At 42.4% G+C, this 21,421-nt stretch overlaps 1 protein-coding gene across 1 annotated transcript in view; it reads right to left on the bottom strand.

The window, feature by feature from the left end:
- The window catches only part of ZNF41 (zinc finger protein 41), a 58,844-nt gene that overhangs the window by 14,623 nt on the left and 22,800 nt on the right, over window positions 1–21,421 (bottom strand). The window contains exons 2-3 of the mRNA XM_007104179.4: window positions 14,078–14,321; window positions 100–220 (exon numbers count right to left, since the gene is read on the bottom strand). Coding sequence (XP_007104241.3) covers window positions 100–220; window positions 14,078–14,149 — 193 coding nt within the window. The 5' untranslated portion in view covers window positions 14,150–14,321. The remainder of the gene's footprint in view (window positions 1–99; window positions 221–14,077; window positions 14,322–21,421) is intronic.

Below are 21,421 nucleotides of genomic sequence, written 5' to 3'. Positions count from 1 at the left end.
CACCATCACACAGTTCAGATGCCCCAGAGCATTCAGCAGCTGAGAATGGAAACAGTCTCTCTGAGGCCCCTGGCAGGTGCATAGGGTGGCTGTGCTTACCCACTGAGCGCAGGTGGCTATAGTTCTCCAGTGTCACATCCCGGTACAGGAGCTTCTGAGCAGGGTCCAAGTGCTGCCACTCCTCCCTGCTGAAGTCCACAGTCACATCCTCGAATGACACCTGTAACAACACAGTCCTGTTCAAGGTGACATGGTCAGCACTGGAGGATGGAGGGAAGAGTAATAGGAAGTTGTTTTTAATGACTTTTACCATAATGTATCATGTAGGGTTTTCACCCAGCACCCAGTTTTGTATTTTATTTTGTGAGAGAAAAACACATCGAAGTATCTGGACATTCACTGTGTATTAAATACATTCATTTATTCATTCAGTCCCTCTTTTTTCAAAAATGAGGATTAAAATAGGCTCTCTTTAAGACCTTGAGTTAACGTAGGAACTACATACAATACATTTACTGGTTGATTATGTGCCAGGCAATGGTAATATAGAATTGACTAAAATGTAAGACAACTTGGACAACCAACATAAGAAGACACAAAGGGGGCTAAAAGGCATTTGGAAGAAATGTACTGGGGGAAAGGCAAAACAATAAAGCCTTTAAAAGATAACATAGAAAAAAACATAGTAGAGATGAATATCTTCATCATCTTGGATTATGAAAATAATTCTCAAACAGGATGCAAAAAGCATTAACCATAAAGAAAAAGATTGATGTCTGTCTCCAATGAAGTTTAAAACTTCTATTCATTTAAAAGACAGCATTATAAGAGAAAAAAGAAAAGCCACCAAACAGAAGATATCTGCAACACATTACTGACAAAGGGCTCATATCCAGAGAATGTAAAGAACCCTTACAAACCAATTTTTTTAAAAATGAGAGAGATCACCAGTAGAAAAGTGGGCAAAAGGTCTGAACAGGCATTTTACAAAAGAGGAATTCCAAGGCATTAATAAACACAAAAAGGGCTTAACTTCCTTAGTAGCCAGGGAATGCACATTCAAACCATAATGAGTTACCATTACACAACCCCTACAATGTCTTCAATGAAAAACACTGGCAATATCAAGGATGTGGAGAAAAAGGTACCCATGTACACTGTTGTTGGGAATGTAAATTGGTGCAGCACTGTGGTAAACAGTTCCTCAAAACACTAAAACCAGAACTACCATATGATTCAGCAATTCCACCCCTGGGTATATATCCAAAGAAAACAAAAATGCTAATTTGAAAAGATACATGCACCCCAATGTTCAAAGCAGCACTATTTACAATAGCCAAGACATGGAAGCAAACTAAATGTCCATCAACAGATGAATGGATAAAGAAGATGTGGTATATATATACAATAGAATACTACTCAGCCATAAAAAGAATGGAATTCTGCCATTTGCAACAACATGGGTGGACTTGGAGGGTATTATGCTAAGTGAAATAAGTCAGACGGAAAAAGCCAAATACTATATGATATCACTTATATGTGGAATCGAAAAAATAAAACAAACTAGTGAATATAACAAAAAACAGGAACAGACTCACAGACATAGAGAACAAACTAGTGGTTACGAGTGGGGAGAGGAAAGGGGCGAGGGGAAAGGTAGGGGTAGGGGATTAAGAGGTACAAACTACTATGTATAAAATAAATAAGCAACAAGGATATATTGTACAGCACAGGGAATATAGCCAATATTTTATAATAACTATAAATGGAGTATAATCTTTAGAAACTGTGAATCACTATGTTGTACACCTGAAACTTATATAATATTATAAATCAACTATACCTCAATAAAAAAGTTTTTTGAAGAATGGCAGTATTAAGTGTTGAAGAGAACATGGTGCAATGAAAACTCTCATATGTCTAATGGAGCTGTAAATTGGACGACCAGATTGGAAAACCTTTTGGCTTTACCAGGTAATGCTGAAACATGCATACACAAGGACACAGTGATTCCATCCATGGAAATATGCTCAATTGGAATATGTGCTCATGTGCAACAAGAGGCATGTTCAAGAGTATTTACAGCAGCATTATTCAAAATGTGTGTAATATTTCATGATAAAAAAGTTTAAAATTAACAGTAATTTTAAAAATCAGTGTTCAGCATAACAGTATCTACTATCTTTGTGGAAAAATGTGAAGGATATTTTCTTAGTTGTTTTTATTTGCATAATCTATAAGCATATACCACCCATCCACCCACCCACCCACCAACTAATCCAGACTGGTTTCTTGGTTAGGGAAATCTGTGGGAGTGGGGGAAAGAACTATGTGAATGTATTACCTATTAAAAAATTAAGTTTAAAGTTACCCATGGGTTCAAGATGGAATAGATACAATTCTCCCTATTTCTCCTGCTAAGTAGCTACAAACCCTGGACATTATATATAAAAAAAAGATAAGAAGACTGTCAGTTGGAGAGGAGGCTAACTGGCTAGGGACCTTGGAACCTGAGGAGTGACAGAGCAGTGATTTCCCTGAATTTTCTTTTCACCCCATATATCTTGGACTGGGTGGTGGAGAAGCTGGCAATGCAGAATGCCAACTGGTGCAGATAAAAACAGTCCCAAGAAAGCCTGCTATCTCTAGCCAAAGTACCAGGAAAGGGCCAATGTAGCAAGAGAGACAAATTTAGATAATTACTGCCCTACTCCAGCCAAGCATCACAGAAAAAAGCTGCAGCTCCCATCCCAATTCTCATCAGCAAAGGCTGAGTGGGGAGCCTAGGTTTTCATCCCTGCCTGGGGATAATGAGGCCCCTCCCACACAGTGTCAATTTAGGCTATGAGGGGATCTTGAACTTCTACCCCCAACACACTAATGAGGTACCTTTTTGTCTCCCCACCAGGGTGGTGTCAGAGGTGGTCTGGTGGGGAGCATGAAATTCCACCTCCACCCAGGATCAACAAGGTGCTTGTCCCCTCTGGGGTATCAAAGGAGGCTAATTAGGGACCTGAACTTCCACCTCCACCTGGCAGTAAGAAGGAGATTCTCCTTTTTTAGCAGAACAGTGTTGGAGGGAGACTGCTAAACACAAGGTTTAAACAATATCCAGAGTCTCAGAGTTCCCAAAATATCCGGGACATAACTGAAAATCAGGCATCACGTGAAGAAGTAAGAAAATCTTAATTGGAATGAGAAAAGACAATCAACTGACACTGACACTGAGATGACACAGATGTTAGAATTATCAAGGATTTTAAAGCAGCCATTATAAAAATGCTTCAGGGATTTCCCTGGTGGCACAGTGGTTAAGACTCCACACTCCCAATGCAGGGGGCCTGGGTTTGATCCCTGGTCAGGGAACTAGATCTCACATGCATGCCACAACTAAGAGTTCACATGCCACAACTAAGGAGCATGTGAGCTGCAACAAAGGAGCTCACCTGCTGCAACTAAGACCTGGAGCAACCAAACAAATAAATAAATATATTTTTTTAAAAAAGCCTGGTTATGCATTAGAGTCATCAGGGGAACATTTTGTCCCTGTGCTAACAGTGCTTTGCTATTATTTTTTTAAAATGCTTCAATATACTTAAATGCAAAAACAGAAAGCCTCAGAAAAAAAGATATAAAGAAGAACAGAATGGAAATTTTAGAACTGAAAAATAGAATAACTAAAATTTTAATATCAGTGGAAGAGCTCAACAGCAGAATAGAGAGGACAGAGGAAAGAATTAGAGAACTTGATGATAGAACAATAGAAATGATCCAATCTGAACAACAGAAAGAAAATTGACTGGAAAAAAAATGAGCAGAGCCTCAGGGACCTCTGAGACTATAATAAAAGATCTGGCATTCGTGTCACCAGAGTTCCAGAAAGAGAGGAGAAAGTGTGGGGCTGAAAAGTATTTGAAGAAATTATAGCTGAAAATTTCTCAAATTTGGCAAAAGATATCAACTTAGAGTTTCAAGAAGCTGAGCAAACCCCAAAAGGATAAACCAAAGAAATTATATGAAGACACATTATAGTCAAACTTCAGAAAACTAAAGACAAAGACAAAATCTTGAAATCAGCAAGAGAGAAATGACACCTTACCTATAGGGGAAAAACAATTAAAGTGACAGCAGATTTCTCACCCAAAACCATGGTGGAGAGAAGGAAGTGGCACAACATTTTTCAAGTGCTGAAAGAAAAGAACTGTCAACCCTGAATTCCATATCTGGCAAAATTATCCTTAAGAAATGAAGCGGCCATGGCCATTAAGTACATGAAAAGATGCTTAACATCATTAATTATCTGGGAAATGAAAATCAAAACTACAATGAGATACTACCTCACACTCACTAGGATGGCTAGAATCAAAAAGTCAGATAATAACAAGTGCTGATGAGGATTTGGAAAAATTGGAAACTTCATACATACACTGCTGGTGGGAATGTAAACGGGTGCAGCTGCTTTAGAAAACAGTCTGGCAGTTCCTCAAATTATTAAACATAGAGTTATCATTTGACTTAGCAATTCCACTCCTAGGTGTATACATATACTTGAGATAAATGAAAATATATATCTGCATAAAAACATGTACACAAATGTTTACAGCAGCATTACTTATAATAGCCAAAAGGTGGAAACAACCCAAATGTACATCAGCTGACAAATGAATAAACAAAATGGGATACACCTGCACAATGGAATATTATTCAGCCACAAAAAGGAAGGAAATACTGATACATGTTACTACATGTACATGCTACACTTCTTCCCTATCTATTTGCCTACCTACATATATACCTGCTGACCTATTATGGACTGGTGACTTCCTACTTTATTCAGTGGGTTATAACCTATTACTATCATTATTTCTTTTGCTACTCAAATTGTCCCAGGTTTGGCCAGAGGGAGCTCCTTAAAAACATTATGCTGAGTGAAAGAAGCCAGACAAAAAGATCACATGTTATGTGATTCCATTCATGTGAAGTGTCCAGAATAGTAAAGTCTATAGAGACAGAAAGCATATTAATGTTTGCTTAGGGTTGGAAGAGGCAGGGAGGTGAGGTGGGGCAGAGTGATGGCTTAAGGGTATGGGGTTTCTTTTTGAGGTGATGAAAATGTTCTAAAATTGATTGTAGTGATGGTTGCACATATCCATAAACATACAAAAAACATTGAATTGGACACTTTATTTTTAAAATAAATTTATTTATTTATTTATATTTATTTTTATATTTGGCTGCGTTGGGTCTTTGTTGGTGCACACGAGCTTTCTCTTGTTGTGGAGCATGGGCTCTAGGCACGTGGGCTTCAGTAGTTGTGGCACACAGGCTCAGTAGTTGTGGCTCATGGGCTCTAGAGCGCAGGCTCAGTGGTTGTGGCTCATGTTGCTCTGCGGCATGTGGGATCTTCTTGGACCAGGACTTGAACCCATGTCCCCTGCATTGGCAGGCAGATTTTTAACCACTGCACCACCAGGGAAGTCCCTGAATTGGACACTTTAAATGGGTAAACTATGGTATGTGAATTATATCTAAATAAAGCTGTTACTAAGAAAGAAGAAATGAAGGGGAAATCAAGATATTCTCAGAAGAAGAACTAAGAAAATCTGTTGTCAGCAGACCTACCCTAAAAGAATGGCTTAAAGGAAGTTCTCTAAACAGAAAGGAGATGGTAAAAGAAGTCTCGGAACATCAGGAAAGAAGAAAAATGGAAAGAGAAAAAATATGGGTAAATACAATAGACTTTCCTTTTCCTCTTGAGTTTTCTAAATTATATTTGAAGGTCAAAGTAAAAAGTATAACATTTTACTTTTACATATAACATGATGTGGATCTCCATGTATGTAGAGGAAATATTTAAGACAATTGTAATTGGTGAGGGTAAAGGGACTTAGAGGGAGCTAAGTTTTCTACACTTCACTCTAACTGGTAAAACGTCAACACCAGTAGAGACCTATGTGGTGATGGAATAGTTCTGTATCTGGATTATTGTACAGGAATCTACACATGTGTAAGATGGCAGAGAACGACACGCACACCGCAGAAATGTCAATTTCCTGTTTGTGATAATTGTACTCTAGTGATGCAGGACGTAATCATTAGGGGAAACTGGGTAAAGAGTTACATGAGACCTCTCTGTACCATCTTTTCAACTTCCTATAAATTTATAATTATTTCCAAATAAAAAGTTTTAACAAACTACTAAATTATCCTCAGAAAGACTGGAGTAGGGGACACAGCAAAAAAGATCAAGATGTTATTAAAAAGGAGCACTCACAGGAGCTCCCTGGTTGTCTAATGGTTAGGATTCGGCACTTTCACTGCTGTGGCCAGGGTTCAATCCCTGTTCGGGGAACTGAGACCCAGCAAGCAGTGCAGCACAGCCAAAAAAAAAAGAAAAAAGAAAAAAAGGGGGGGGCATTCACTTCTTTCCTCTCTATCTGCCTACCTATGTACCTACCTACCTATTATAGGGTCTGGTCACTTCCTACTTTATTCAGTAGATGATAATCTATTACTATTATGATTTCTTTTGCTACTCAAATTGTCCCAGATTTGACCAGAGGGAGCTCCTTCAAAGTGGCTCCTGTGTCATTTTGACATGTTCCCATCTTTTGAGTGCTTCATTACTTCCCAGCACAATGAGTTCTTCCAGAATCATTTTGTACTTTCTCTGTTCCAACCCTGGCGTCAGTCATATCTCCAAGAAGCTCTAGTTCCTATTAGTGACAAATGGTAAAACAAGGTGTACTCATTGTGCCTGGCATACAATTGTCATTTCAGCAGTCAGAGAAAGGAATGTTTTTCCTTATAGGAGAATGCCAACTAATCAACATAGAAGAAATGATGGAATTAGAAAAACACCATTAGGGAAATAGCACCGTAATTAATTGTTACAGGCAAGAATCATCGCTAGATGCTACAATCAGCAGACAAAAGCATGAGAAATAGTCTCAGTGTATACATAGTCTCAATGTATCTCCCCACAACCTAGTTGTTAATCACAAAGAGAAATATAGTAACTTTACAGTACCTGACAGATGCCATCTTAGTCAGGTGATCAAAGTTAACATTATCAATAAAGGACAAATTGGTATTGAATTCTTGCCAACATGAGGCACTGAGAACACAGCATCATTTCTGTGATATTTGACAAAAATGAAAAACCTGAATCTAATTATGAGGAAGCAGGAAAAAAACCCAAATTGAGGGACATTCTTCCAAATGGTGTCATGAAAGTCAAGGAAAGGCTAAGGAACTGTTTCAGATTAAAGGGTAAAGGAACATGACAACTAAACATAATACATGAGCCTGGATTGGGTCCTGGATCAGGGGGAAATGCTATAAAGGATGTTATCGTGACAACTGGGAAAATTATTTACAAATTGTATGTTAGTGAAAGCAAGCAGGACCCTGTGGGGCTCCTGGGCATGGAAGCCTTTTTGTCCCCTGTTCTTTTTTTTTAAGATTTTTGTCTTTATTTATTTGCCTATTCTGCATGGCTTGTGGGATCTCAGTTCCACGACCAGGGATTGAACCTGGGCCCCAGCAGTGAAAGCCTGGAATCCTAACCACTGGACCACCAGGGAACTCCCTGTCTCCCATTTCTTGTTTGTAGGGAATAGATTCCAGCCTCCATGACCTTCCCTGACTTCCAAAGGGCAGATTTGAACAGTTGCTAATCAGGTAAGGGAGGGGATGCAGAGACAAGGGAGAAGCAGCCAAGAAACAATAGTGCAGCCTTGGGGCAGGGTCCTGGTTCCTCCTCAAGGGATACACATAATATCTTTGAGCTCTTTACAGAACTAAAACCCCCAACAAATGGAAGGTGTTAGCATTCTTCATTCCAGAGAAGACCACATGAGGCCAGATTAAAGGAACCAGAGAAGCTCATCAGGAGACTACCTGAGACCAGATTAAACGAGTGCAGGCCCTGCACACACTCTAATCCTTATCAGCAAACCTGCCCTTGAACCATTGCTATAAAACTCCTCACCAGATCCTCCTGGGTTGGGACACACAGTTTTTCGGGGCAGGAGCCTACTGTGTCCCCATTTGTCTGGCAAAGCAATAAAGCTACTCTTCTCTACTTCACCCAAAACTCTGTCTCTGAGATTCGATTTGGCACTGGTGCACAGAGGCCGAGTTTTTGGCCTCATTAGGTAATTAGATAATACACATCAAATATTAGATAGTACTAGATCAATGTGCAATTTCTTGATTTTGATAACTGTACTGTGATTATGTAAGAGAATGTCCTTGTTCTTAAGAGATACACATTAAGTATTTAAGGGTAAAGGGGAATTATGTCTGCAAATTACTCTCAAGTGGTTCAGGAAATAAAGTTTTAAATATATCTGTGTGTATACACATACATACGTACATACATATATACACAAATTGAGAAAAGAAAGCAAATGTGACAAAATGTTAACAATTAGTGGTTTTGGGTGAAGGGCAAAAGAATCAAACGTTTCAAAAGAATTAATGCTTTAAAACTCTTAGTAGAAAATATAGGTAAATATTTGTTTAGGTCTTGGGGTAGGTGAGGATTTCCTAAACAACACAAAAAATGCACTAAGTACCAAAGACAAGATCTAGTGATTCAACTGTGAGGAAATGAGGAACCTTTATTCATTGAAAGACCTTTGTTCTTTGGGGGCCCTTATTAGTGAGTGTTCAGGGGCACAGAGCAGGCATGGAACTCACAGTACCTGCTCCACCACCAGCAGCTCCAGGGGCAGATCCGCAAGCACTGGGCGGTGCCCAGCACTTCTCCATCCACCAGCTCTCCTGAGCACAGCCCCAAGGGTTGCTGAGAGCAGGACCTCCACCTGAGCCTCTAGCAGCATGTCTCACCTACTCCCCTTCACTGCGCAAGGGCACTCACCCAGGGAAAGCCCTGGGGTCAGGCTTGAGGGGAGCTCTCATTCTGCCTGCCTATTCTCCTGATCCTTGCTCTCTTGCCAGTGACCCCAGGACAGACAGGCAGGTGTGTAGGTGACACAGAGGAGGAGCCTCAGGTGGTGGGGAGGAGTGGCTATTTGCCAACCAGTATGGGAAAGTTAAAATATTCTAACATTTGGCACTGGTAAACATTTTTTAAAACTTTTTTTTACCGTTTTTAAAAATTGAAGCAGGCTTCCCTGGGGGCACAGTGGTTAAGAATCTTCCTGCCAAGGCAGGGGACATGGGTTCGAGCCCTGATCTGGGGAGATCCCACAGGCCACAGAGCAACTAAGCCCATGCACCACAACTACTGAGCCTGTGCTCTAGAGCCTGTGAGCCACAACTACTGAGCCCACGTGCCGAGAGCCCGTGCACCACAACAAAGAGTAGCCCCCGCTTGCTGCAACTAGAGAAAGCCCGCACACAGCAATGAAGACCCAACACAGCCAAAAACAAATAAATTAATTAATTAAAAAATAAAAATAAAAAATAAAATAAAAATAAAACTTGAAGCATAGTTAGTTTACAATGTTGTGTTAGTTTCAGATGTACAGCAAAGTGATTCAGATATATATATATATATATATATATATATATATATATATATATATATACTTTTTCAGACATTGTTAAATATTTTAACAACTCTGACATCCCAAGCTGGTGGACAAAAGACCACCCTCATCTGTCTCTCCCTCCCTGGGAGTCACACAGGGAAAGGGTACAAAGACCATGCCAGGCACAGATGCCCCTCTGATCCCTTTCCCCACCAAAACAGACACTTTGGACTCCACCCTGGCTGGGTAGGCTTATGTGATGTGATGGAGAGGGATTTTGGAGCTAGTGATTTGGATACAAAGTTGCTAATACAGAACCACCCAGATTCTAGCCTCAGCAGCCACATACAAAAAGGTTTGGTTTTATGGCCCATTTCTACCATGGAGGATGGCCTGTATCTCTGCCACCACCTGGACGCTTACAAGGACTCCCTCATCCTAGGTGAGGATCCCCACTCCAGCTCTTGACGGCTGGCCAGTGAACCACACAGCAATGTCTCAGTCCCAAAACATTCTGCACTCTCACCCCAAGGGAACACTGTGCTGCCAGAATTGGCCAATCACTGCCCATTCTGTCCCTGGCCATCTGCTCTATCCCACCCTGCAGCCGGCTTGGGGCTCAGTCCCCAAGGGCTGCTCTCACTCCTGCCCCAGCACACTTCTCCATCACCTCCTGTGATATGACCCTGCCCTTCTAAACTCTATCCCAGCCTAGCAGGAGGGCTCCCAGGGCACTTAGAAGGCTGCCTGAAAGTATGCAGTGTAGCCCACTGTGCCCTCGCCTGGGGCTGGGGGTGCCCTAGTCTTTCCTGCTCCCATGCTCCTCCCTCTAGCTTTCCCTGCTTACCCTACCCACTCCTGTCCCCTAACTTCTCCTTGCTCCCTCTCCTGGTTCTTGTTCCCTCTGCATGGTCCCCATCTGACTCTTCCTTCGTCCCTCTGTTTACTGTTCCTTCTAAATGTTTCTTGTTATTTCTGACTGTCCCCTGGTCTGTTTCCTGATGCCTCTGTTTATTGCTTCCTCTGATTGTCCCTTGTTCCATTGTTCCATGCCTCCTGTTTCTTCTTCCCTCTGACTGATCCCTGATGCCTCTGACTGTCCTGTGTTCCCTTTGACAGCTATTCCTCTAGCTAATCCTTAGTCTGTGGCACCATTCTGGTTGCGCCCTAGTCCATCTGGCTGCTCCCTGGTCCTGATGAGGCTTTCTCATTCCTTCTAGTTGACACAGACTGACTGCCCTTTGACTCCTCTGACTTCTTTGTAGACCCAATTCTTCCCTGCTCCTTGGGCAGTCCTGGAATGCATTTCTAATATGCTCTCATCTGGTGCTCTGCATCTGGTCCATGGACCACTCTCTGTGAAGTGCTGGTCTACCTGGCTCCTAGCCTAGGCTCTTGATCATCAACATATACTACTTCTGTGTGTTTTGTGCCACAGCTGGGTTCTGTACTTTCACCTTCTCCATCACTTGCATTACATCTGACTTTTGACTGGCTCCTTTGGCTGTTTCTTGGGCAGGGTGACCAACTGTCCCAGTTTGCCTAGGACTTTCCCTGTTGTAGCAGTGAAGTTCCACATCCCATGAAGCCCCTATTTCCCTCTCTCAGGGAACTCTGGATGCTCCCCAGACTCTCTCTGGCTTCTGCAACTGTCCCTTAACCCCAGTGCTCACTACATGGGGCCTCTGGCTTCGGGAATGGATACTATGCCTTCCAGCTGTTCTCTAGTCCCTCTAGTTGTTCCCAGGTCAGACAGGCTGCTATCCAAACCAGATCTATCTTTGATGTCCACTTTTCTGTTCCCTCTGGCTCCTCTCCAAGCTCAGCAACTGTCCCTTGTTGCCTCTGGTGCCCTTGGCTACTCCTCATCCTCAGAGGCCCTTTTGCCTCTCCAACTGTCCCATGGGTCTGTCCCTTTCCTGCCCCTCCAACCTGTTCTACAGCCTCAGCAGCTGGTCCCTGCTTCCTCTGGCTGCTGCCTATCCCAGGCTCATCTTTCCCATTTCCCATTTCTGTTCCCCAGTATCTCTGCCTTTCTCCATCCCCTCAGATTCTCCTCCGACCCCTGGTACCTCTTGAAGTGGTTTGTCTGGCAGGCTCTTACCCGGTACACCCAACCTTTTTGCTTTTTCCTTTTAGCTGAGTCTTCTGTTTCCTTGTCCCTCTGGATGGTCCCTGTCCCCTTTGGTTGATATCTGGTTCCTCTATTTCCTGGTTCCTCCTCCCATTTTGAGATCCTTCTAATTGTTCTCATATCCTCTGGCTCTTCCTTGCTCCACACTATTAACACTTCTCCAGCCCCAACTACTGCTTCTTGGCCTCTCTGCTGCTCCGTGGCATCTGGCTCTTGTTTCCCATTTCCTCTGTTTGTTCCACTGATTTCCCACCTGTCCCCTGGGCCCCTTGGCTAGCCTCTATTTCCAATAAGTGCAACATGGTCCCTCCAGCTGTTCCCTGTGGCTATTCCTCATCCCTCTTGTTTCTCTTACTGATCCGTCTGCCTGTTTTCCAGCTTCAGCCACTATTTCTTAGCCCAACTGGCTGTTCCTCACCCCTGGGGACATTTTTATTGGTTCCTTGGTATCTCTGCCCATTACCTTGCTCTCTGACCTCTAATGAAAAAACTAAGAACCTAACAAATAAATACGTGAATAAATAATATTTACCAGGGTCTTGGTCATTTCCATCTCTTCTTGCAAATGGGCAGAGGTCTATGGTTGGGAAGGAAGACATGAGTGGAGAAACATGCCTTGCAGGGATCAGAATCATTCGTCTAGAAATTTCCACACATTGGCTGGGCAAGAGGTCATGTGCAGAAGGACTGGGGAGGACCACACTGTTGTGGCCCCAACCTGTGGGTCTGTGACTGATATGATGGAGAAGAGCCTGGACAAGGACAATTTTCCAAGAGTGGAAGTGCCCTACTGTTAGGCAGCAATTCGTTTATCATTCAATGTCCCTATACCTTTGACTCAAAATATAATTTCAGTGACTTGGGCAAAAAGATTTAAGTGTAAGAATTTCACCATAGCAGTTTTCATCACAACAGAAAACCTGGAACACCCTAAATTCACATATAGTGGATTGGTTAAATTAAATATAGTTTATCCAAAGGATATAAAGCTATGCATCATGTGTGTGTGAAGAAAAATATTTACTGCCTAGAAAATTATATTAAACTGCCAAGTTAAAAAGGAGACAACCAGGGCTTCCCTGGTGGCGCAGTGGTTGAGAGTCCGCCGGCCGATGCAGGGGACACAGGTTCGTGCCCCGGCCCGGGAAGATCCCACATGCCGTGGAGCAGCTGGGCCCGTGAGCCATGGCCGCTGAGCCTGCGCTTCCAGAGCCTGTGCTCCACAATGGGAGAGGCCACAACAGTGAGAGGCCCGCATACCGCGAAAAAAAAAAGGAGACAACCAAATACTGTGGTTTCATTTTTAAACTTGAGCTATATAATGTATATGTGTGTGGTATGTATGTACACCCACAGCCCCACATGTATACTCACATACACGCACATACAAAGGAAAAAAAACTGTAAGGAACCATAGCTAAATGTTAACAATAATTAACTTCGGCTAATGCTGGAATTATAAGTAATGTTTTATTCTCTTATATTTGCTTACCTGTATTTTATAACATTATATTGTGAAATAATGAAATTATGAAATAGTAAACATCAAAATAATTTTTTAAAGTTTAATATTATCCTAATGACCACATGACCCTGAGCCCCTGTGACAACAAGCCTGTCTCCAGAGGTGACAGCATCCACAGGACAGTCGGAAAGAGGGAGCTGTGGGGCAAGGTCTGGCTCCCTCATCATCTTCCTCTGTTTACAGAATCTCAAGGGGAACTTTTAGTGGGAAACTTGGTCTTGGCTATTGTGTGGTGAGGGTGGAAGACACGGTCAGGAGACCAGGTTCCAGTCCACTGCTGTCACTCACAATCCCAGAGGCCTGGGCAAGTCATGTACCTTCTCAGGCCACTTTACTCATCTCTGAGAGGAGGAGGAAGAAGCAGAAGGGCCCTAGAGATTGTGGTCACCCTACTACCCTGCCATTCCCTAAGTTCCAAAGAAAGGGGATTTTTCTGCCCTAGATCAGGATAGAGGAGAAATCAGCAAATCCCCAAGGATCAGGGGAAAGCAGGCTCTGGTAGGGATCAGCTGAGTGTGTGCACAGAGCCAGTGAGGACTGAAGGGCCTGTGCCGGGCGTCAGGGGGTAGCATCTCCCTGGCTGGGGCCAGTGGTCACCCCCACCCAGACCTCGCTCACAGACACCCTGCAGGGAGCTGCCTCCCCCTCCTCTAGGCTGTGGGGCTGACCCTCCCATCCCACCTTTCCTTCATTGGCTGTATCACATTTTCCACTGAAACAGGAAGGGCTCTGGATGTGGGACACCAGCCACGTGGTGCTCACGCAGCAGGAGGATGGTGACCTGTCTCAGGGACACCAAGTCTGGAATTTGCCCCTCCTGTGACACACTTGCCCCTGCCCTGAGTCCCTAGTGACAGGTCGGGGCCATCTCCTCACTGAATAAACTCCTGCCCCTTGAGCCCTGTCCCTCCTCACCTCACACACACTGCCATGTCCCTCTGCAGCCAGGGCTGGGGACCACTGGGGAGAGCTCCGGTTGGCTGGCATTGTCCCGCTGAGCCTCAACCTTCAGGCTCTCCTGCTGACAACTCCGCTCTTCCCGGTACCCTGAGGCCAGGCGGGTCCGTGGACTCAACCAGAGCTTCTGGGGCTGGAAGGAAGATCCTGCAGCCTTCACTACGGGGTCTGGCCCAGGGGCTCCGCAGAGACTCCAAGAAACCTGGAAAGACAGTATCCACATGGTCAGTCATTCAGCATTCACCCCATAAATGCTTCCTGGGGGCACCAAAGTACAGTTTACAGCACTGGATACTGTGGAAGAGAAAAGTTCAGTAATCAACACCAAGTATTAGCATACAATATGGAAAAAAACTCATGAGATTTGGTGTAAAACGAACAAGAGTTTGACTTCCAGCTCTTTTGCATTCTAGCTGGAATCTGGGGAAGCCACTTTAGTCTGAGTTTCTTCACCTTAAAACTGATGAAAACACCCATCTCATAGGGCTGTTAGAGTTAAATGACATGATGCTTCAAAAGCACTCCTATTTGGCACGAGGAACACACTCCATTGATATTAAATATTGCTGTTATTATAAGGTGCAAGGAATGTTTTATTCGGTACCTCATTTAATTTTCACACTCATCCTATGAACTAGGTATTACTTTTGCTATTATTCCCATTTACCATCAGATAGAGCTGTTCATAAATATTAAGAAATTTGCCCCAAGATCTCTTAGATTAGGGGGAAGGACAGGGATTCAAACCCAGGTCTGCCTAGCTCCCAAGTACATTTTCTTAACTACTGTGCCATATGGTATTCTATACGTGGAAGAATCACAATAAACATTATTTCTGTTTCTTGCTGCCTTTAAAGTGCTCTGGCTGAAGGATGACATGTCACATGTGATAAACCAAGCATCTGTATAGTTCAGTGTACATTCTGGGCAACTTATAGAGCCCCCCCACCCTCTTCTGCCAAAGGTGAAAACATAAACTCTTTGTCCCCTCTCTCCCAATTTCCATCTGGCCCTGAAAGTCAGCATGTCTGCACAGGCTCCTAAATCGGTAACCTACACTGCTTGACAAAAACTGTGTCCCAAATGGTGCCATCAACTGGTTTCCATAGGTTCCTCAAATAATCACCAACACAGGCAACACAACCTCAATAGAAAATCAACTATTAATCTGCTCAATGCCCCCTGGATCCAAACCTGACCTCCTATAGGACTCCATAACTCACAGCCCATATGTAGAGTCAATGACTACCATAAACCCCTCAAATATAGACCTTCCAGTCCATCACATACTAACTCACACAGTCCTGCAATTACCGATGTCTACAGGTCCCAATCAATGACTCCTATAGGGCTCCTAAAACTGTCTCCCAAAGACTTAAAATCCCAGGCTTGCAATCAATCTTTCACCACCTCAGTGTCCCTATCAATAACTCTCATGGAGTGACTGATGACTTCAGATACTTTAGATGACTTCAGACTCTTATAAAACCAACTCTTATAAAACCTCAAGAATTTCTACAGAGGTCTCAATCACTTACCAACATATGTCTCTAATTATGTTTCTTCAAGGATTTCCCAAGATTATCACTCACTGACCCAACATGAATAGCATCTATAGGCCCTGGATTATCTAATCCTATTGGACTCTAAATCCGTGATGCCCCCCCCCCCCCCACGATACCCCCCAACCCCTTCCCAACATGAATAGCATCTATAGGCCCTGGATTATCTAATCCTATTGGACTCTAAATCCGTGATGCCCCCCCCCCCCACAGAAATCCTCCAAATCCTTTACTCCCAGAGGAACCAAATCAACTCCAAATCTGGTTTGGTATTGAATTTAAAGAATAAAAAGAAAACTTAAAATGCTTCCAGGCAGAAACAACATGTTATTTACAATGGAAAGGGATCACAATGGCACTAGATTTATTTGCAACAATAGGAGCCATATTAGAAGAGAACATCTACAAATTGTTGAAAGCGACTGCAATCCAAGAATTTTAAACCCACTCTAGCTGAATACCATGCTTCCGTTAGAGCAAAAGACAATTTTAGACATACAAGCACTTATAACATTATATGCCAATATTAGAATCTCAGGAGAATACTCAAGGGGATAGTCTAACCAATTGTAAATTCAATAGTAACAGAAACCTCAAAATTGGAGGAAAGTTATAACTGAGTAAAGAAAAATGTATGTAATTGGGCATCTGGAACAAATAAGATTATTACTATTAGTAAGTGGAAAAAATTTTAATACCCTGGGGGAATTTACTGAGTGAAATGAGGAGGAGGAAAATTATGCATCTCTTTTACTAGATCCAAATAATATTACAACATTATTTGGATTTAGAAATAGAGAAAATATACACAATCACATTTGTAAGGAAGGTGAAGGCAACTACTAGCAGAAATTGATAAAGATAAAACTCCAAACTATAATTCCAAAATAATAAGAAATTAGAGGGGAATTAAGAGAAACATAACCAAACCAGCAAAAAAAAAAAAAAAAAAAAAGGAAAAGAGAAAGTGAGGAAATATCAACCACGTAAAATAAATAGTAAACATAAAACAATAGGAGGCATGAAATCAAATATATTAGAATTCAACTAAATTGAATGAGCTGAATTCTGATGTAAAAGATAAAGACTATGGGATTGGGTTAAAAAAATACAGTTGCCACACATCTAAAACAAAAAGACAAAGATGTGAAATGAAGCACTGGACAGAAGTATGCCATGTTATTTGCTACTCTTTCCATTATGGTCAGCATTAGTTATGCCTTGTTAGGAAATCGTTGCCTACCTCAGAGTCATAAAGATGTTTAATGTTTTCTTCTAAAAGTTTTACTGTTTTATCTTTCACATTTAGATCTAAAGTCTTCCCAGGAAGGATTTGGTGTGTGGTATGTGTTAGGGTCAAGATTCATTTCTTCCATATTGGTATCAAGATGATCTAGTACCACCTATTTAAAAGATTACCCTTTTTCCAGGTCGCCTTGTAACCATATATGTGGGAGTCCATTCCCAAACTCTGTATTTCCATTGGTCTATTTGTCTATTCTTGGACCAGTACTACACTGTCTTAATTAATGTGCTTCATATTAAGCTTTGATATCTGGTAGAGTAAAAGCTTATTAAGTTGGATTGCATTAAAAGTAAGGACCTCTGTTCATGAGAAGACAAAATTAAGAGCATAAAGGCAAATCCCACAGTGGGAGAAGATAATTGCAATACCTGTATCTGACAAACAACTCATATCTCAAATATATTAAGAATTCCTAGAAATCAATAAGAAAGATAGAAGAAGAACACAAGGATCAGACACTTCACAAAGAAGATATCCAAATGGCAAATAAGCATAGGAAAAAATGCTCAAATTCATAAGTTAGCAAGAAAATATAAGCTACAGATACTCCTCCACATCCACCAGAAATGGCTTAAATGAAAAAGATGGAAAATAACCAAGAGCTGGCTAGGTTGTAGAGCAACTGAAATTCATAAATTGTTTTTTAGGAGCATAAAATACTACAAACACTTTGGAAAACTGTTTGGTAGTATTTGTTAAAGCTGAACATATGCTTTATATCCTATGACCCAGCTATTCCATCGAAGCATTTACTCAAGAGAAATGTGAACATATGTTTACCAAAAGACAGGTACGATGATGGTCACAGTGGCTTTATTCAAAACTGAAAAGTATGCAAATGCCCATCAGCATTAGAATGGATAAACAACTTGTCCTTTATTAATACAAGGAATTAATACCCAGCAACGAGAATCAACAACTGCTATACACAACATGCACAAATCTCATCTCATGAACATTAAATTGGCCAAAGAAGCCAGACCTGAAAGAGCAATGAATCAATACTGTATGATTACATTTCTATAAATTTCAAAAACATGTAAAACTAATCCATATTGTTAAAAGTTAGGATATTGAAACCCCTTGGAAGGAAGTTAGTGATTGGAAAGGAACACAGGAGGGCTTCTTGAGTGTTAGGAATGTTTTATTTCTTGATCTAGGTGGCTGGTTGTGCAGGTTTGTTCAGTCTGTTGAAATATCATCAAGCTAAACATGCATAATGTGTGCACTTTTCTGTATTATAATTCAATAAAGATTTTAAAAATATATAATACACCAGACAAATGCAAGAAAATGAAAGTAGGTCTAGAAATATAATTATTGAGGTGGAAATTAAGGTCCAAGGTGCTCAATAGATTAACAAAAAGGGGGTCTCTTTTAATATAAACTATACAATAAAGAAGTGATAACTTGCATAAACCTTTAGGGTCATTCAACATATACAAATAAAACCAGCACAAATAAATGGAACCACGTGAAGTCTTAAAAATCATAATTATGGGGACTTCCTCTTCTGGAGATGAAGTAGATATAATTTTATCTATTCTTCCTGCTAAATACAAATGAAAACTCTGGACATTATCTAGAAAACATAGGAAAACTCTGAAAGAAGAAGGCAGACTGGCTAAGGATCCTGAGACCTAAAAAAATGACATGGCAGTGAGTTCTTTGTGTTATCCCTTAGCCTCATATAGCCTAGACTAGGTGCTGGAGAAGCCATAACCCAGAAAGGACAACGGGTACAGACAAAAACTGCCCCAAGAAAAAAAAAAGGGCTTCCCTGGTGGCGCAGTGGTTGGGAGTCCACTTGCCGATGCAGGGGACACGGGTTTGTGCCCCGGTCTGGGAGGATCCTACATGCCGTGGAGTGGCTGGGCCTGTGAGCCATGGCCGCTGAGCCTGCGCGTCCAGAGCCTGTGCTCTGCAATGGGAGAGACCACAGCAGTGAGAGGCCTGCGTAACGCAAAAAAACAAAAACAAAAACAAAAAAAACTGCCCCAAGAAAGCCTGCTCTCTCTAGTCAAAGGACCAGGAAAGGGGCAGTCTAGCACGATAGAAAACTTTCAGACAATGATGGCTCTACTCAAGCCAAACACAGAAAACACTGCAGCCCCAGCCCCATGACTAACAGCAAGGCCAAGTGGATCCAAGCCTAGACTTCTATCCTTGTCAGACTGTAAGAAGTCACCCCCAGGCCCCAGCCCCCCTGCCAGGGTGGTATCAGAGAAAGCCTAATAGGGTGCTGTATCTTTCTTTCCTTGCTGGGAAATAACAGCTGCCTTCTCCTCCCCTACCTGTTGGTAACAGTGGATACCACAGGAAGCAGTGACAAGGTGCCTACCCCCTCGCAGCCAGGGTGGTATCAGCAGAAGCCTAGTGGGGAGCTGGAACCCCCACCCTCACTGAACAATAACAAGGAGCCCCTTGGCAAAAAAAAAGAGGGCAAGTGAGAACCTGGACTTACACCCCACCTGTCAATAACAAATGTCACCTGTGATGTGACATGTCCCTTCACCAAACAGAGCTCTGTCAAAGAAAGCCTGATAAAACATAAGAATCAAATAAATTCTAGAGCCTCATGATATAATACCCAAAATGTCCTGGACATACTAAAAAAAAATCAAGTGTCATTAGAGAAATGCAAATCAAAACTACAATGAGGTATCACCTCACACCAGTCAGAATGGCCATCATCAAAAAGTCTACACACAATAAATGCTGGAGAGGGTGTGGAGAAAAGGAACCCTCCTACACTGTTGGTGGGAATGTAAATTGGTACAGCTACTATGGAGAACAGTATGGAGGTTCCTTAAAAAACTAAAAATAGAACTACCATATGACCCAGCAATCCCACTACTGGGCATATACCCTGGGAAAACCATAATTCAAAAAGACACAGGCACCCCAATGTTCACTGCAGCACTATTTACAATAGCCAAGACATGGAAGCAACCTAAATGCCCATCAACAGATGAATCGATAAAGAAGATGTGGTACATATATACAATGGGATATTACTCAGCCATAAAAAAGAATGAAATAATGTCATTTGCAACAACATGGATGGACCTAGAGATTATCATACTAAGTGAAGTAAGTCAGACGGAGAAAGACAAATAACATATGATATCACTTATATATGGAATCTAAAAATTAATTCCAATGAATCTGTATACAAAACAGAAACAGACTCACAGACATAGAAAACACACTTATGGTTACGAAAGGGGAAAGGTGGGGGGGAGGGATAAATTAGGAGTTTGGGATTAACATATACACACTACTATACATAAAATAGATAATCAACAAGGACCTACTGTATACCACAGGGAACTCTACTTAATACTCTGTAATAACCTATATGGCAAAAGAATCTGAAAAAGAGTAGGCATATGTAAATTATAACTGAATCACTTTGCTGTACAGCTGAAATTAACACAACATTGTAAATCAACTATATTCCAATATAAAATAAAAACATTTTTGAAAAGAAAGAAAAACATCAAAGCTAAGAAAAGGGGAAGAAAACACATGTGCTTCACTTGTGTTCAGGAAAAAAAAATCAGGTGTCATACTAAGAACCAGGAAAATCTCAACTTGAATGAGAAAAGACAATGAGGATGGCGGAAGAGTAAGACGTGGAGATCACCTTCCTCCTCACAAATAGATCAGAAATACATCTACATGTGGAACAACTCCTACAGAACACCTACTGAACACTGGCAGAAGACCTCAGAACTCCCAAAAGGCAAGAAACTCCCCCACGTACCTGAGGGCAAAAGAAAAAAGAAAAAACAAAGACAAAAGAATAGGGACGGGACCTGCACCAGTGGGAGGGAGCTGTGAAGGAGGAAAGGTTTCCACACACTAGGAAGCCCCTTGCGGGCAGAGACTGCGGGTGGCAGAAGGGGGAAGCTTCGGAACCACAGAGGAGAGCGCAGCAACAGGGGTGCGGAGGGCAAAGCGGAGAGATTCCTGCACAGAGGATCGGCGCCAACCAGCACTCACCAGCCCGAGAGGCTTGTCTGCTCACCTGCCGGGGTGGGCGGGGGCTGGGAGCTGAGGTTCGGGCTCCGGTCGGATTTCAGGGAGAGGACTGGGGATGGCTGCATGAACACAGCCTGAAGGGGGCTAGTGCACCACAGCTAGCCGGGAAGGAGTCCAGGAAAAAGTCTGGAGCTGCTGAAGAGGCAAGAGACTTTTTCTTGCCTCTTTGCTTCCTGGTGCACGAGGAGAAGGGATTAAGAGCGCTGCCTAAATGAGCTCCAGAGACGGGCGCGAGCCGCGGCTATCAGTGCGGATGCCAGAGACGGGCATGAGATGCGAAGGCTGCCGCTGCCAACACCCAGAAGCCTGTGTGCAAGAACAGGTCACTCTCCACACCTCCCCTCCCGGGAGCCTGTGCAGCCCGCCACTGCCAGGGTCCCGTGATCC

This window comes from Physeter macrocephalus, chromosome 21 (assembly GCF_002837175.3).
Source record: "Physeter macrocephalus isolate SW-GA chromosome 21, ASM283717v5, whole genome shotgun sequence".
NCBI classification, from domain to species: domain Eukaryota; kingdom Metazoa; phylum Chordata; class Mammalia; order Artiodactyla; family Physeteridae; genus Physeter; species Physeter macrocephalus.
This window is presented reverse-complemented; position numbering and strand designations above follow the sequence as displayed.